The sequence below is a fragment of the Suillus clintonianus genome (assembly GCF_016758775.1).
Source record: "Suillus clintonianus strain FC179 chromosome Unknown DEU56scaffold_37, whole genome shotgun sequence".
Classification (NCBI taxonomy): domain Eukaryota; kingdom Fungi; phylum Basidiomycota; class Agaricomycetes; order Boletales; family Suillaceae; genus Suillus; species Suillus clintonianus.
Window position 1 is genome coordinate 69,159 of NW_024539261.1, and position 16,167 is coordinate 85,325.

The window sequence follows — 16,167 nt, forward strand, 5'->3', positions numbered from 1 at the left end:
ACGTTCGGAACTAAGTAGACCTATGTTTTTCGTCAAATATACAACATGCGAATTTGACGATTGGCCGTCCCGATTTGGACTTAAACTTCGCTCGGATCTAGCCGGGCGGCTGTTTCCATTTGGTGGACGTCCTCAGAGTTTCAGACTGCTGTTCCACGCGCCAGAGATCTGGTCGTCTACTTCAGCAGCCAAGGCCAATACTAGAGCACAGACAGTCAATTCCATGAATGCTTGACATTCTGTCGAAACTCGGCAAATTCGCAAAATCGGGTGCGCGCGAGATAAGTGCGCCGTCTGAAGATTTCAGAATTCACCTCCGAGGACGTTATGCAGAATCGAACTGGTCGAGGGCTCGTTGCAACCATGTCTATACGGAACGTGGAGAAGAACAATGATTAATGAACATGTGCAGCTGTACACCTCATTGCAAGGCTGTGAGTGAACATGAGGCAATTGTGAGCAGATTGCTACATAATATGTGGAACGACGACTTCCACAGCATACCACACCATGACTAGTACTGCTTCACTTGATATTGATTCAGAATATTGCGTCGATGATTTCTGCAAATTGGTCCTGGGAGATGTGGAATCCGAGAAGCTAAAGACGGGGGGTACTGGTGGTGAGTCTACAACAAGACCCTGAATTCAAGTCATAATATTGACAATTTTATACCATAGTAGATGAGACTCCTGAGACTGCACCTACCGTCGAAACCACAATACACAAAGTGGAATTGCTCAAGGACACTCGATTCTCCGACTGGCGTCACGAGTTCGTCGTACTTACTCTGACTTACGATGGTGAAAGGCGTCTGCTTTACTTGGAACATTCTTGGGGTGGCGCAGGACTGAAAGAGCGAATACCTGTGCCAACTCTTCGCAGTCTTTTTGGCAGTCAGAAAGACAGCGCAGATGGAGCAGAGTTCTACAAACCTAATGATCCCCATGAACAAGACCGTAGGAGATTCACCATGACTGTCCTCGAAATCCAGTTTTCTGGTCCTCCTGCTCATAAACCTGTCACTCTTCATTCAATTGCCAGGATTCTAACGCAACTAGGAACGAAACATGAAGCCTATGCGTTGTTCAGTGCCAACTGCTGGGCTTGGTCTCGATCCATTGTCTTGACCATGGCTCTGGAGTTTTGGAGAAACGTCGAGACAGTGACAATGTCAGGGAGGGTTGTAACATTGGATCAACTCAAATTTTACCTGATGACCGAGTATGGTGCGTTTGGGGGTATGCTCTTATATTGCATAGGTATGTCTCGTACATCTCAACGTACTCTCCTGGCTGATACTAGCCTGAAATCGCAGAGAAAGGGAGGCACGACCTACGTTGGCATGAGTATTGCATTCTGCGATGCGTTTGCTTCATGTATGCCTTCTGTGGCTACTTACTTTGGTTTAAACATGTCACTGTCGGTCCTCTCAACTGGGCACTACGCGCCAAGGTACTTTGCATCGATGAGGGCCGGACAGCCGATACGAATGGCCAGGACTACACATACGTCGTGTTACCCCCCGATTTCACTGATTTAGTCCCCGCACTCCCGGGTTCAGGATCCCACCTTCTGGGATACAAATTCTGCGAGCCAAGCAAATATTTGTATATCCTGACCCCCCCAATTGCAACCTCCGGGGCAGGAGTCACATCGGTTCACATATTTATCTATGGCACTGTGGAGTTGGAACCAGATCAGGACCAGCCGGCCTCCGTTACCGAAAGCACTCTTAACAGAATGGAATGGTTTCGATGCGCTATTCTCCGGAAAACACAGGACGGGAGACTCGTCGAGGTCTCTGAATCCGTTTGTTTTCCGCTCAAGGTACATTTTAGGAACCAATCGGGGTGGCGATCGTACGGCGCTGTACATGTCATGGACCATCATCACCCATTGACTCTGGGGCTACGCCAAGGGGACTGCATAGCAGTATGGGCCCTCGGAAGGGCCGGCTATATCCACAAACCAGCGGGCGCTTGGATCAAAGTAGGTTGCTTTATATGTCATAATTACTTGCGTGACGAGAGGACACACATTTAGGTCGTGACGAATCACTCGTTCAGGCTGTTAGATGGGTTGATTGCGCTGAACGTGGCGAGAGCGATTTTGGGAGTTATCGTGTACCCTCGCGGTCATACTTGGCCAGAGATCGTCGGAAATTTTGGCCGTGAACTGAAACACCTTGCCGGGATTCCATGGTGCTTAAACAGTTGGTGAGTCAAGGTGCTTTCGTGTCCAATGAATCATTTCCCAATGAAATCCAGGTGTAATGACTGGCCTTGGTCAGCAATCAGCATGGTAGCATCACACATGCTTTCCACAGTCACACCGCTCCAGCTACCTGAAGATGACGATGACGAGCCGGTCGAAGTAACGTTGTCCAACTTCATAGAACAACTTCTCTCACCAAACAAGGGGCAAGGGTCGCCATTCTGCAATGCTATCATACGCTCTATTTCCCTCGGACAAGCCGAGATTGACCTCTTCAAGATCATCGTTCTGCTAGTCACCCTCGATGACCTGGAGTATTATGTGTATATTCGTCATCCCAAAGATGAGGAATCTTTCTGGCACAATTTTACCACTTTCCTGTGGAGCTATCATGGGCTAGTGCAGGATAAAGTGGTAATATATCGACCAGGAAAAATGGAGAGAGTCGCTTGGGAAGCCTTGGATATCGATTTCACGGTCAAGCTGTCTGATAGCGACACAGCAGTATCGCAGAATATTCGCTCAGTCGCCTTGCGTTTACGCGAGTTACGGGACAATTACTGGTGGTCTTTCTGGCTGAATGAGAAATGGCAGTGGCCTATGTCTATCGTGAAGGCGATAGTGAGATCCGTTGACGATACTGTTCATGTCCAGCTGGACCCCGACGAAAAGCCGCTGCAGATTGACACGTGGGAACAGACTAACGACTTGCTGGGTGACAGGGTGGAAGGGTGGAACCACGCAGAGGGGAGGAAATATTGTGAGTATTTCTGATTTCAGTGAGATCGGACTGACCGCAAAGATAGGGAATGGAATGAAGGCTGATGTGCTTTTCTTGTTTGGACATGCACGGGCGCGCTGTTTGATATGGCCGACGATACTGATCTGTTTCGGTCTTCATGTTTACTATAACTTCTAATCTCAGCTCACGATTGCCGATATGCTACTCTCTATCTTTCTTCAAGTTTACTATCACTTCTAGATCAGGATTTCGCTTATAAAAGGCTGAAGCGCCAATGACTCGTCATTCTCCGGTTTGTGATGATTCCCTGGATGCTGGACTTTGGACGTCCAAACTAAGGGCTAAGGACAAATGCTGGTCAGACAAAAGAGGGCTCCTCGGGGTCTCTCGGCGCTTTCCGTAGCTTGGCCAGTAATTACGGCTTCGAGCCTCCCTGTCTAACGATTGTGTAAAGGTAAATACAATTTGCTGATGCGCCTCTCCCGAGACGTCGCTGTGGATTCAGAACTGTGAATACAATTTCTAAGTAGCACAGCTCCACAGATTACGTCGGGAGAGCTTATACATAGATTCATCCTTGGAAGTTCACCAGCAATCTCCAGCAAAGTAAATCAAGTAAATGTACGTGGAATCAGATTTCGCTCGCCTTGCTTAAACGCTTGCTGGTTTTCAAATTTCAGTGATGCGGCATGCAGGCAAACTACACGAGGCTATTCATTTCCGAAGTCCAGGGAGCGCCCTGAGCCGCGCCGATCAGAGAACTCGTGAGTCTCCCCAGCAACTCCCCAGGGTGCTTTACGTTGATTGTGGGGTTTGTCTGACATATGTGGTTGTATATGACTTTACTTATAACGAAAGCCTTTTCTATATATGATCATATGTCGGCACATATGACGATATCTGCGGCTCACCAGTTATGCAAATTTGGCAGCGGCTCGAACTGGCTGAACAACGTTATGCTATCACGACTTATCTCTGTCCACTCGCCTCAGACTCGTCTTATCTTTCTTTTTCCATCCCGCTAGCTTTGTTGTGGAGCAAACAGGTTCGTCTTCCTCATGTCAAGAACTTCCATACATACCTAAAGCTATCGAAAGCGAGTAGCACCAACGGCGGCCAGAATCTAGCGACGAGCAGCCTCCACCTGAAAATCATCGTAGGACCCACCGGGGGGTAAGTTATATCTTCCTGGATTCTATACCTCTGCTGACAGCAAGACAGCGAGAAGGAAATGAGTGGACCTTCGACGGTGAAATTGTCATCGGGGATGTGTGTTCTTTTTTGCAGATGCTTCTGCGTCTCCCTGATGAGAAATACAGCTCGAACGCCCCTTACCAGCCATCAAAACTCACCAGGAGGGTACTTTCGATGATTCGCCCAACGGCTTGGCTCCGTAAGTTGAAAGCTCTACTCAGCAATCATGTCAAACAATCTCACAGATTGTCTCAGCGAGGCGGCAGATGTCGTAGTCCAAGAGCCAAATCTAAGTGATATGTGAGCGAAAGCAAATAAACTGATTGATCCGTATTGACGACATGCCCACAGAATGAACACCATGAATAAAGTATTGGATGTTCTCCAGGATTCTACAATTGCCTCCAAGGGTGGCAAGGACATCCGCTCTCGTTTCTGGACGATACACAGAAGAGTCGCGGAGGAACACGACAGCGAGTTCCTTGAGCGATATACAAGTGATATGGACATTGTTTTGGTCTTCGTATGTTTCTGAATCACATGCTCGGTTTTTTATTGATGTTCGACCAGTCCGGTCTTTTCTCCGCTGTTAGCACGTCTTTTATCGTAGCAATGGAGTCTAGCCTCAGTTTCGACCCCAGTGACACCACAAACGCTCTTCTCACGCAGCTCGTGCAAATCGGACTCGGCGACCTTGCTGCAGCGGGCGCAGAGCCTGCAGCGCCGGCATCTGCATGGTCGCCATCCACGTCGAACGTAAGGATCCAAGCGATCGCATACGCAAGCTTGTGCATGAGCTTGCTCGCTGCATTAGGTGCCATGTTAGGAAAGCAGTGGCTCGGGTACTACAAGTCGAGCAGATATGGTCGTGGCTCGCCAGAGGAACGAGGGAAGCGCAGACAAGAGAAATTCGAAGGGATCATCACATGGTATTTTGATGCTGTCGTTCAATCATTTCCGATCTTACTTCAACTCTCCCTTCTTCTCTTTGGAATCGCCCTCAGCGCCAACATGTGGTACAAGCCTCACAGCATTGCCTGGGTTATCATCACAACCACAGTCTTCGGAGTTTTGTGCTATTCCCTGACTTTGATGGCAGCTTTGGTATCTCCCGCCTGTCCATTTCAGACCCCGATATCGACAATATTGCGCATGTTGCACGTCGACAGTAAGCTCTTTGTGCACTATGGTGGTCATTTTCAATCTGAATCTACATGCAGGAGTTTTACGCCCAATGGTCAAACTAGCCTTGAGGTATTTCCAGCGACTGGCAACGTCGGTGCACAGTGAGTAAAGTCGAGTGTTCTTGCCTATGTACAGACTTTGACCATTTCATGTTATTAGATGTGCTGCATGTACTGTTTTCTACCCTCAGATTCAGTTGGACCCTATTGTATGTAGCGCTGGCAGGTGACATTCCCAAATATCATTGCATAGAACACCTGGCGCTTATCTTATTCCTCAGTCTCTGTGCATGCGGTCCGCTCATTTGCACGGAGCCATCTTCAGCAATTATCCGGCGCGCTTCATATCTTTGTACCCTGGCTGCGCTCTTTGGTCGTACACTCTCCGACACAGGTCGAGGACTCTGAAGCACAGGACTCTGAAGCACAATCGTCTGACCGGCACCTGGACGCTTTGGCCAAAGATCAATGCCACCTTCAACTTGACCTCCCAGACATACCCACCAGCAGTCTCGAAGCACCTAGCATCAAGTGGCTACTCGAGACATCTACAGACCCTGAAGTGTTTTTTGCCGCTGCTAGCCTAGTTCCGCAAGTCGAATGGCCCCTGGATCTTGACATCTCAGACATGCTGCCTCAGCTGTATGATATTTACGAAAGTTGCGTGGATGTGCAGTCATGCATTGTCCCATCATTGGAGGAGAAGGCGTCAGTATGTACAATGGCTCTGAGTCATCTGTATTCCGGACGTGCTCTCCAGGCATATACTGGTAATGGCTTTCACAATGAGATATCACGCTCTCGGTTCCCGACCGACTTTAAATTGTTTTGCCGGATGATTCAGGGGTGCAAAGCTCAAGACAAGGTGCTTGCCCTGACTGCCAGACTTTCGTACAAGGATTACTTTATTCCCTGGAACGAACGATACCTGCAAATCGAATTTGCCGACTCTGCCCCCGAGTGGCTTTCACACGTCCTTCCTTACCATTTTGTTGCTGGACAAGTGGACGAAGGTGTAGAAAAACTCGCCATAGCGGTAATATCAAAACTGCTGTCCTCTTCGTCATCTCCGTCGACTCAAATCTTAGCCAACTGCGCTCTTCTTGCTTGTGTTATGATCGGGGTTCAGTTTGACAAGAAGGACATAGTTCGGATTGATAAAAGGTGCTTTTTGACTCATTTTGTGGTTCACCTACTATGTCTAACGAAGAGATCGTGTAGTTCTGCTCTAGAACGACTTGCTAAGTCTCTTTTGGAGCAGTTCTGGACAACTCTCTGGGGTGATCTCGATGGAGACAGTATTGGAGTTCGACGCCGAGTTTGGAACCTCACCGATGTCATCTGTCCCATGCTCCAGCTCGGTCTATCTACGCCCCTTCCATCGCGGACAATGCAGAAGCTTGACTTGTGCAGGAAGATTTATTCACGGGCGAGGTCATCCGAACAAAATGATGCGGATCCATTGGCAGCGCTGCGAAAGGTACAAGTCTTCCGGTTCGACGTCGTCCGCGATGATATGCTGGACCCAGACAGCCCTGCCTGGGTATGGTATCATTATGTTCCATTGGAAGATAATTCGTACTCGCCAGAAGACTTCGACTGGCTAGTGGACTACCTCGACACTGTTTATTCCAACGACCACTATATGACATGCCACATCCTTGTACTCATGAGCACTATGAGCGTGAGCTGCAGCCGCGCTAAACGACATCTGTTCATCGAGGGGCTCATTGCATGTATGGACAGCAGCATGCCTGACCGTTTACATCATCTCGCCCTTCGCGCTGCACACAGGTCCCGGGAAGTCTTGACCTCGATCTATGCCGTTGATGATGCAGACACGGGTTTGACCAAATTCTCACCTGCTATCATATCTGCGGTTTGTCCGCGACCAGGTGCAACGCCTGATGGTTTTGATGACATCTTCAATTATGAGCGCGACTTGTGCTATCTAAGCCTGGTCTTTGCCCTCGCCAGGAATTCCATCTGGCATCCGTATCTGGTTAGGGATCATCATATAGATCGGTGCACTAGCATGATTGCAGAATACTCCCAATCATCCTTCCTCTTCGATCCACATGCCTGTTATCTAGTATGTATCCTTCTCCGAATTGCACATGAACAGGTTTCAGTTACGTCGCTCGGATCTATCACAGAGGAGCAGTGCTGGGATATGATCAGACATTCATGGACGATGATTTGTCTCGTCTACAGGGTAGAGGACAAGGACGCGGACGAGTTGCTTCCCGTCCTCGTGGGAGGCACAAAGAAGTATATGCAGATCGCTTCCAAATCTGATCTTGAGCGGCTCATCAAAGATGTGGATCGTGTTTTCAGAAGAGTAGAGTGGCGAGGAGTAGGGTATATTGATGATGTGAAGGAGTTGGGGACTGTAGCCCGCGACATGCTTCAGAGGTTTGGTCAATAGTTATTGTGCAAGAAATGTTTGATTAGTTTCTTGATTACCACTACTCTCTATCTTTCTTCGTGTTTACTATCACTTCGAGATCAGGATTTCGCTAATAAAAGGCTGAAGCACCAATAACTTATCAGTTGCCAGTTTGTGATGACTCCTTGGATGCTGGACGTCGGATGTCTAAACTAAAGGCTAAAGACATAAATGCTGGTCAGACAAAAGAGGAGCTGGGGTCTCTCGGCACTTTCCGCGGTTTAGTCAGCAAGTTAGCTGGACCCCGCTGGACCTGACAGACCTAGGCATCGACGTCGTTGTCTGCTCGCTGTGTGTCTGGGCTTTGAGCCTCCCTGCCTCATTGTTGTGTAAAGTTCAAAACACAATCTGCTGATGGCCTCTCCCGGGACGTCACTATGGAACTGAGAATACAAGTAGTACAGCTCCACAGATTACGTCGGGAGAGCTTATATATAGATTCATCCTTGGAAGTTCACCAGCAACATCGCCAGCTAGAGTCTGTCAAACACATCATACAGAGACATGTCAGCCTACCAAAAGCTCGCGCTACGCGTCCGCTCGCTATCCTTGATCAACGTGAGTACCCAGAAGAAGAGCAATTCTACTGACGTCGTTATGACGTCAGTTCTTGAAGCTCGCCAGAACAAAAATCCATCACTTCGAACCTCCCCACATTTCTCTTTCTTCAACACTTCATACATCTCGCATCAAAGATACAAACCCCCATCGACGTATGCAACATACCATGGCTTCTAAAGGTTTTACCATCGACTTCTCCGGTGCGTTAGCTGCGATTTGCACTTTTCACTTGACATTCTTTGCCTCGCCCTAGACAAGTGCATCATCATCACTGGGGGAAACCGCGGGATCGGATACGCGTTCAGTCGCGCTGTTGCTGGTGCTGGTGCATCAGTGGCAATTATTTACAGGTTGGTCTGGCATCCATATTCTATGACTATATGCTAATTTTTCCGGCATAAAACGTGTCTCTCAGGAGTTCCGAAGATGCGCCTAAAGTTGCTGAGGACCTTAGCAAAGAATTTGGCGTGGAAGTCAAGGTTTGTGAAATATCTGGCGGTTGACTTAATATTGGCTTGACCCCTGTCTTTGTACGCAGGCTTATCAGTGTGACGTATCCGATGCAAAGAAGACGGATGAAACATTTTCTATCATCGAGGAAGATATTGGTCCGGTGACAGGGCTTATTGCAGTAAGCGACACATTCTTCGGCCATGTCATCTCTTCGAAACGAGTTGCTTGGTATCACAGAATGCCGGCGTTTCCGTAGTGAAGCCTGCGCTCGAGCTGACCAGCGAAGACTTCCACAAAGTGTACGGTGTCAATGTCCTTGGTGTATTCAACAGCACCAAGGCTGCGGCAAAGTAAGTTTCACCATGAGGTAGTATTTCCGGAAAGTTTGACCCAAATGGATATGGCAGACTGTGGATCGACAAGAAGCACGGTGGTTCGATCGTTATTACCTCCTCCATGAGCTCACATATCATTAACCAAATCGCGCCAAATAAGCCGTTGACCCAGGTCTTCTACAATTCATCCAAGGGTGCTGTGTCCATTCTCATGAAAGGGTTGGCCGCGGAGTGGGCTACGCATGGCATTAGAGTGAATGCACTGTCCCCCGGTTATGGTCAGCATCTTGCAATAGCCCCATTGGTCCTAACATCTTGAACATTGATATTAGTGAACACGGATCAAACCTCTGGTATGGAAGCCCGCGTTCGCGAGCATCAGGCGAAGACCGTTCCGCTCGGACGCTTCGCTGAGGTATGTACCAACTAATCTCGATTCGACAGCCGCTCATCTCCTCAAAAGCCGCATGAGATGACAGGTCAGGCTGTGTTGCTTCTATCCGATCATGCCAGTTACATGACCGGTGGAGAGTATTTTGTTGACGGGTACGTGTGGTATTATCTGATGCACATCATTCAGGTTTTGACGCCTGTTTGAATTCTAGTGGTCACCTCATTTGGTGAACTGTGAAATCCTCAACGAGCTTTGGTTTCGAGCTTTGGTACGTACTGAGATAGAGTTTCAAGTGGCCGTGCGACAGGGAGTCGCGGAGGATCAATTTGCATGGACAATTGAATTGTTCTATGCTTTCGATGTGTGGTGGACTTCAGTTGGGAGAATGAAGCAACGACAGAGATGTAATTTAGCACGTAGGGCGAAATACACAGTTTGACGAATGAAACTAAGTACGGGTATTTGCGAGACGAGTTTGGGTAAAAGCCCGCAAGGGCTTTTCGGCCCGGCGCATGCGTTCGAACCTAAGGGTTTTGATGGTTAGCTGTGATGGGCGGGAGGGCACCGATCAGGTTGCCCTGCGTGCAGCTAAAATCCCTTAGGGAGCGAAACGCAGTACATCGGACAAAATGTAGGTGAGGCGGAGGCGAATCTAATCGTTTGTTCGTTCTCCTGAGAGAGGGAGAGGCGGGTGGGTGCGAATAAAGCAGGAGAGATAAAGAGGACTAAAGGAGTGACTATTACTGATGTATTGACTAGGAGAAACACCTTCCTAGGTGGTTTGGGATGAGGTGGGTGGCGCCACCTTACTAAACTCACGCATAGACTAATTTCTGTGACAGCCTCGTGCCTCGGCTGTCACAGAATACGATCTATGCTTTCGATGTGTGGTGGACTTCAGTTGGGAGAATGAAGCAACGACAGAGATGTAATTTAGCACGTAGGGCGAAATACACAGTTTGACGAATGAAACTAAGTACGGGTATTTGCGAGACGAGTTTGGGTAAAAGCCCGCAAGGGCTTTTCGGCCCGGCGCATGCGTTCGAACCTAAGGGTTTTGATGGTTAGCTGTGATCCCATAATTCGTAGGAGGGTAGCGACGCTAACTGCGAAGCATTGACACCCTTAGATGATAGGAGCTGTACTCACCCGAGGCGTTTACCGTCGTACTGGAGGCATTGACGGGCGAGATAACGGCTCGAGCGCTGGAGTTAGAGCTTGGATATAAGGCGCGATGACGACTGCGTGATCTCTGAGGTAGATAGTGAAGGCGTCACTGGACCATCTCCCCATGGACTTGACGACGTCAAATGGGACCCCCCTCAGCAGGTATTCTAGCGTGCCCCCAATTCTCAAGCCGTGCCCTTTGAGATCGGGGAGGCTGGCTGTTTGGGCGACAGACGCGAGTCTCTTCGTCACCTCTCTTTTGGAGAGAGGTCTCATTCCTTTGGGATGTTTCCAGGCGAATAAGTGCGTTAGCTCGCTAGCGGGGTTGATGCGGAGATGGTTCTCTAACGCTGTCTGCGGATCCGATGGTCCTTCTTGTGCTGACCAGAAAGCATCTTCTCCGGTGATTGGAGATGCTTTCGTGGTTGGTAAGTGGAACTTGGTGACTGGGAGACCATTGCGGTCTACTGTGGTGGAAACGTGGCAGCGTGATATGTGTTTCACCGGGTCGAACGACTTTATCGTAGGGACGGTGAATTCTCCCAACCTCGCGATGGCGTAGAAGGTTGTGGTGATGCAGGCGAAGATAGCGGCGTCTCGATGGTCGTCTAAATTAAGGAAGGTGCGTATGGTGGAAAGGATATTTACGGTAAACGGTTCTCGCTTTGAACATTTGGATGATTCTGGTGCTAGCGCTGTGGCGCCGTCTAGGACTGCTTTGAGTTCCTTCGCGTTGACGATCCAGGGGCGCCCGTGGAGCAGGTGCCAGGCTTTCAAGCCTGCGGTATAGTTAGCGAGCGCAGTGCCTGAGTAGGAGCCTGCACAGCTTGCTAGGAAGGATAGAAGGATGGTGGGGGAAACTGGGCAGCGCTGAGTTTCCGGTATCTTCTGCGAATCACAATAGACGTGGAATACTAGTAGTCCCGCCCCATAGGTCTCCTTCGTGGATTGTGCCCACGAAGACCCCATGACTTGTAGGATGCGGTCTAGTTGTTCTTCTGATATGTGGGCTTCTGTGTGGCTGTTGGTTGGAAGGCGCGTGTTGGCTCCTGCTGGGGTCCATTTGTGCAGTCTTTCGCGAGCTAAGCAGTGGGGTCTTAAGGGGGAGGGTAAAGGGGCGAGTCCCTGTTTATACTTCTGGGGTAGGGGGGGGTTTGGACTGGTTGGGAGGGAGGATGGGAGGGGGGCACTAAAGCGCGTGCGTTGAGTCGTCGTGTGCGAGGGACTGGAGGATAATCTGATCTTCTTCTTCGCAGGAGGCTCTTGCTCTCTCAATGGCTTGCTGGCGGACGAGAATGCGATTGATGAGTTTGGCGGCGGGAAGGGAGTACTGCCCGTCGCGGAGTAGGCGGAGCTCTGTGGGGGTAAGAGGGAGCGTAGCGTCGACGATGAAGTCTTTGAGTTGACTGGGGATAGGTACTTCAGGGAGTAGAAGGTGCTCTGGGCCGAGTATCCCTCTAGAGGGATCATCTGCTGGGTTTGATTCGCTTGGGACGTATTCTGTGCGGATTTCGAAACGTCGGGGTACAGAGAGAATGAGGTCGTGGATGCGTCGAAAGACGTCGTTGACGGCTTTGTTTCGGTGACGGCCTTTCCACCATCCTTCGACCACTCCGGTGTTGTCGCCGTAGACGATGACATTGTTGCCAAGGCTAGGGAGAGCGGCGATTGTACGCACCAAGAGCTCGAACCCCACTGCCTCTGCCCATCCAATATCTCTCCTCCCATTGTTGGCTATTTTCCACCCTGGGACTAGTCTCCACGCGCGCCAGCGTTCGCCTATCACTATACCTATCCCTATCCCTGAGCTCGCGTCTGAATACGCCGACGGAATAGTGAAGGGGGTTGGTGGGTATATGGGACGAGCGACTTTGCCTGCTTGAAGGTGGTCTGTCCACCAGTTTAAGTCCGCTTCGAGTTCGTTGTCGGGTCGATGCGGGATGAGGGGTTTCCCACGGCAAATGGCGAGTGTGCGCTCGAGGCTCGTCAGGTACGCCCTGCCTCGAAAGATTGCCGAGCAAGCGTGCATTAATTTACCGTAGAGTTGTAAGGCTTCCTGGAACGTGTGGGCAGGTTTCTTTCTCCACGCGTGGATCGCTCGTAAGTACTTCTCCACCTTGTTCTCGCTAAGTGCTACTATGCGTAGGTGGAGGTACCACGCGAAACCGATGTAAACGGTGAGTGAGGCAAAAGGTTGGTCTTTCTCATATTGCCATATGATACCCAGGTCATGGGAAACGTCGTCAATATCTTGGAGATTGCAGCTGAAAAGGCTGTCGTGTTCGGACCTCGGTGAGTTTCTGGAGAGGTCTTTGAGGGGTTGTGAGCAGTCCTCACTGAACTCCTCTAGGGCGCCGTCATCGAATACGCGCCCGCCAAACCACAGTCTGCTGCCCGTTTGGTGTGGGCCTCGTGTGACTAAGTCCTTATGCCACTTAGCGCGATCTCGATTATACTCACTTAGGAATTCCCTCCGGACCCTGAAAAAGATGTGGTCGTCGACCCATTTATCCAGGGGTCCAAGGCCTCGGTGACGAAATATTTCGGCGCCGGCGTCTGCCACATAGCCATAGGCGCCTGCTGATGGTGTGGCGCCGAACGCCGTGCAAGTGTCTACGTAGAAATCTGTGTCCGATGTTCGGACGACGGCTGAGGGCCATTGAGATGGGTGGAGGGGTATGGTTCGGTAGGCCTCTGCGACGTCGCGTGTCGCGGCTTCCGAACCTGGGGGGAGCCTCGAAATTAGTAGATAAATAATTGAAAATTTGCCCCATGTTGTGGGGAAGTCACTAGCATTAATGTGAGAGTTGATGGAGGGATTGGGGAAATGAGTGTCTGTGGAATGCGGGAATGAGAAATTCTGTATGAGTCTAAATTTTCCTGGTTTGTCTGGCTTTGGGATGATGGAGAGGGGGGAGGATTGAAAAGGACCTATAAGGTGGGAGAGTGAGATAGCGGAGAAGGGGCCTATGTAGCGGGAAGATTGGATTTCTTTCTGTAAGCTGGAGTCAAATTGTTCTCTGTATGTAGATATGGATTGCTTGTTAGGTGGGGTTTGCGTAGAAATTATAGTAGGAAAGTTTAATTTAAAACCAAGGCGGAAACCTTCTGTTATCTTGGGGAAGCGAGCAGAGAGACGGAAACGGCGTAGTTCCTTGTCCCATGTGTCTGCCTTGTAGGGCGTGATGGGGTTAAGCTTTCTGCGCTCTAGGGCAGCGCTGAGCGCCGTGAGTGACTGCTCCGCACCCTGAACAGACGTGTCGAGCGTCGTGTTTGTTGCTGTCGCAGCCTTCTTCTCGTTGCCAGGCAGTGCACAGTTGCTTGCCGTCTTTAGTCCAGAGGGCTTTGTGGATTCGTTCGGCGATTGTGTCGTGCTTAGCGTCCCACGTGCGAGACGCAGCGCAGTCAATGGTTCTGTGCGGGTTGCGGCCGAGACAGACCGAGCAGCAAGGAAGGGGGGCAGTGGGGTCCCGAAACGTTTTCTGTTTCTTGTGGGGCTTCTCATCAGGCGACGAGGGGGGTGAGCGCTTGTGTGAACTCGCAGCGCGTGTGTGCTGATGCTGTACTCTGCTATGTCCTGGCGCGGCTGCTGCGCGGGACTGAGGATGAGGCACGCGGTGGCCGAGAGATACGTTGGGTGGGGAGAATGGTGTTCGTAGCCACGATGGCCATAAGGGTGGGTTCGGAGCGCGTTGTCCGAATGTGGAGAGACGTTGACCGGGTGACGGATCGTGATGTCCGTCGTTGGAACCCGGTTGTTTGGACATGATGCCAGATAGAGCGTGCGTGGGGGGGATGAGGAAAAGAGCAATCGGATCGAATTTTAGCGCTGTACTAAACGATTGATACAACGAAAGAACACACCTGGACCAATAGTTGCTGTGTCCTAAACTGGTTGAAGATAGTTTCCCTGGCTTCGAGCAGAAGGTCCTGGTTGATCTTGGCTAGGCTCCAGCTGTTGGAGCTACCTGCGGCTAGGTGCCAGCGTCTATGTTGCTGCGCTTGGTAAAGTAGCAGTGCACGCTGCTTGTGGGCATCGAAATCGTGGCACCATCTGTGGTTCTGTAGCGCGGACCAGAAGGATATGTGCATGTTGATTCTGTCGTCAGGCCAGTCGTTCTCTTTCATGAGGGTGATCATGCGTGGGGCGGATTCATTGAACTGTTCCCAAGTCAGATTTTCATCTTTGATGACTTGTGCTTTGGGGTCTCTGGCGGCGCTGGCGGGGATCCATTTGTGTAGACCGTCTGAGGTAGGCATCATGACGAGGGCGTCTTCATCCGCTGTGAAGGTAGATCTGGATGCTTCCTCCAAGCCGTTGTTAGTGAAGTAGAATAATTCGCAGTACTCGCCGGACTTCATTTTTCGTATGGCGTATTGGCAGGGGAGGATGATGGGGTCAGAAGGAACTTCTATGTCCTTGATCGGGGCGTATTTGGCCTTGTTCTTCTTGCACTCTTCCTGGATAGCGGCTTCCTGTTCAGCTTTCAGAGTTAGTTGGCGCTGGGCTTCTTCTTCGGCTGCCTCCCTGCGCTCTGCTTCTGCTTCTTGTGCTTCAGCTTCTAGTCTAGCCGCCCAATTGCGCTTGTCTGCGTCGTTTTGGATGCGCCAGAGATTGGCTAGAATTGTAGCCGCTTGTTGGTCGTCGACTGCGTCACTGGTGATTTGGGCTCGCGCTTCTGCATATTCGGGTGATTGGAAATTGGGAGCGACAGCTAGATTGGGATCATCTGCTCGGCGAGGCATAGTAACGACAGTGGATTGCGAATAAAGCAGGAGAGATAAAGAGGACTAAAGGAGTGACTATTACTGATGTATTGACTAGGAGAAACACCTTCCTAGGTGGTTTGGGATGAGGTGGGTAGCGCCACCTTACTAAACTCACGCATAGACTAATTTCTGTGACAGCCTCGTGCCTCGGCTGTCACAGAATACGATACGATAGCAAAGGTCTGTGAAAAAGGACTATGATAAGGAGCGTAAAAAGTGGATGAAGAGCGGGAGGGAGATGTTTGATGGGATGGACCAGATGCGATGACGGTCACGAGAGCCATCCAGCAAACAGCAGCTCAGCACTTGACACCAGGCGGCCCACTCCGCTCACACATTCCCACGATGAGCACGACTCCAATGGATTGATACCTCGAGTGCGGCCGCCCTTGACATGTCTGAATCGCACTTTCGATTTCGTAGTGTCAAAGATGGTAAGAAGGGTATTTCATAGATGTGCTTGAAGGCCCCCAAATACCGTAAATGGAAAGGAAGTTCAGGTCTGGAGTCCATAGGTAAGTCCCTTCGAGCGATCGACTCTTGCCAGAGGGGGGTTGGCAAATTGTCGGATGAATAGGAAAAACGACGTGGTAAACCTTACTTGGGCGCTTTAGGAAGCATGGATTCTGGATGACGTTTGAACTTTGCACGCGCTGCACTGAGACAAGCGGAATGTACTTTAAGATCATCTAAGATGGGCC

At 50.2% G+C, this 16,167-nt stretch overlaps 6 protein-coding genes across 6 annotated transcripts; 3 read left to right on the forward strand and 3 right to left on the reverse strand.

Annotated features, from left to right (window-relative positions):
* Window positions 1-163: 163 nt before the first annotated feature.
* Window positions 164-1,335, forward strand: DEU56DRAFT_901522 (uncharacterized protein; the record flags this gene model as incomplete). The annotated part of the gene is made up of 4 exons (XM_041356554.1): window positions 164-434; window positions 500-622; window positions 681-1,262; window positions 1,319-1,335. Coding segments are annotated over exons 1-4 (765 nt in total), but the record flags the coding sequence as incomplete, so codon positions are not given.
* Window positions 1,336-4,514: 3,179 nt separating this feature from the next.
* DEU56DRAFT_737214 (uncharacterized protein) lies at window positions 4,515-5,443 on the forward strand (the record flags this gene model as incomplete). Its single annotated transcript, XM_041348572.1, has 2 exons — window positions 4,515-4,676; window positions 4,724-5,443. The coding sequence occupies 2 exons, from the start codon at window positions 4,515-4,517 to the stop codon at window positions 5,441-5,443; spliced, it is 882 nt and encodes a 293-aa protein (XP_041208233.1).
* A 2,616-nt stretch (window positions 5,444-8,059) lies between these two features.
* DEU56DRAFT_805082 (uncharacterized protein) lies at window positions 8,060-9,978 on the forward strand. The gene is made up of 9 exons (XM_041353269.1): window positions 8,060-8,547; window positions 8,601-8,697; window positions 8,763-8,826; window positions 8,886-8,978; window positions 9,038-9,150; window positions 9,208-9,413; window positions 9,468-9,550; window positions 9,599-9,681; window positions 9,741-9,978. Exons 1-9 carry the CDS (start codon window positions 8,502-8,504, stop codon window positions 9,757-9,759), a joined length of 804 nt encoding a protein of 267 aa, XP_041208234.1. The 5' UTR covers window positions 8,060-8,501; the 3' UTR covers window positions 9,760-9,978.
* Window positions 9,979-10,687: 709 nt separating this feature from the next.
* On the reverse strand, window positions 10,688-12,166 carry DEU56DRAFT_737043 (uncharacterized protein; the record flags this gene model as incomplete). The annotated part of the gene is made up of 1 exon (XM_041348562.1): window positions 10,688-12,166. One exon carries the CDS (start codon window positions 12,164-12,166, stop codon window positions 10,688-10,690), a length of 1,479 nt encoding a protein of 492 aa, XP_041208235.1.
* Window positions 12,167-13,893: 1,727 nt separating this feature from the next.
* Window positions 13,894-14,142, reverse strand: DEU56DRAFT_717462 (uncharacterized protein; the record flags this gene model as incomplete). The annotated part of the gene is made up of 1 exon (XM_041347618.1): window positions 13,894-14,142. A coding segment is annotated over one exon (249 nt), but the record flags the coding sequence as incomplete, so codon positions are not given.
* A 679-nt stretch (window positions 14,143-14,821) lies between these two features.
* On the reverse strand, window positions 14,822-15,442 carry DEU56DRAFT_707376 (uncharacterized protein; the record flags this gene model as incomplete). The annotated part of the gene is made up of 1 exon (XM_041347440.1): window positions 14,822-15,442. A coding segment is annotated over one exon (621 nt), but the record flags the coding sequence as incomplete, so codon positions are not given.
* Between the last annotated feature and the right edge of the window lie 725 nt (window positions 15,443-16,167).

Coding starts and splice junctions, on each gene's coding strand:
- DEU56DRAFT_805082 (XM_041353269.1), top strand. CDS start 8,502: ATGCAACATACCATGGCTTCTAAAGGTTTTACCATCGACTTCTCCG. Junction 9,151..9,207: donor AGCACCAAGGCTGCGGCAAA/GTAAGTTTCACC, acceptor TGGATATGGCAG/ACTGTGGATCGACAAGAAGC. Junction 9,414..9,467: donor TGCACTGTCCCCCGGTTATG/GTCAGCATCTTG, acceptor CATTGATATTAG/TGAACACGGATCAAACCTCT.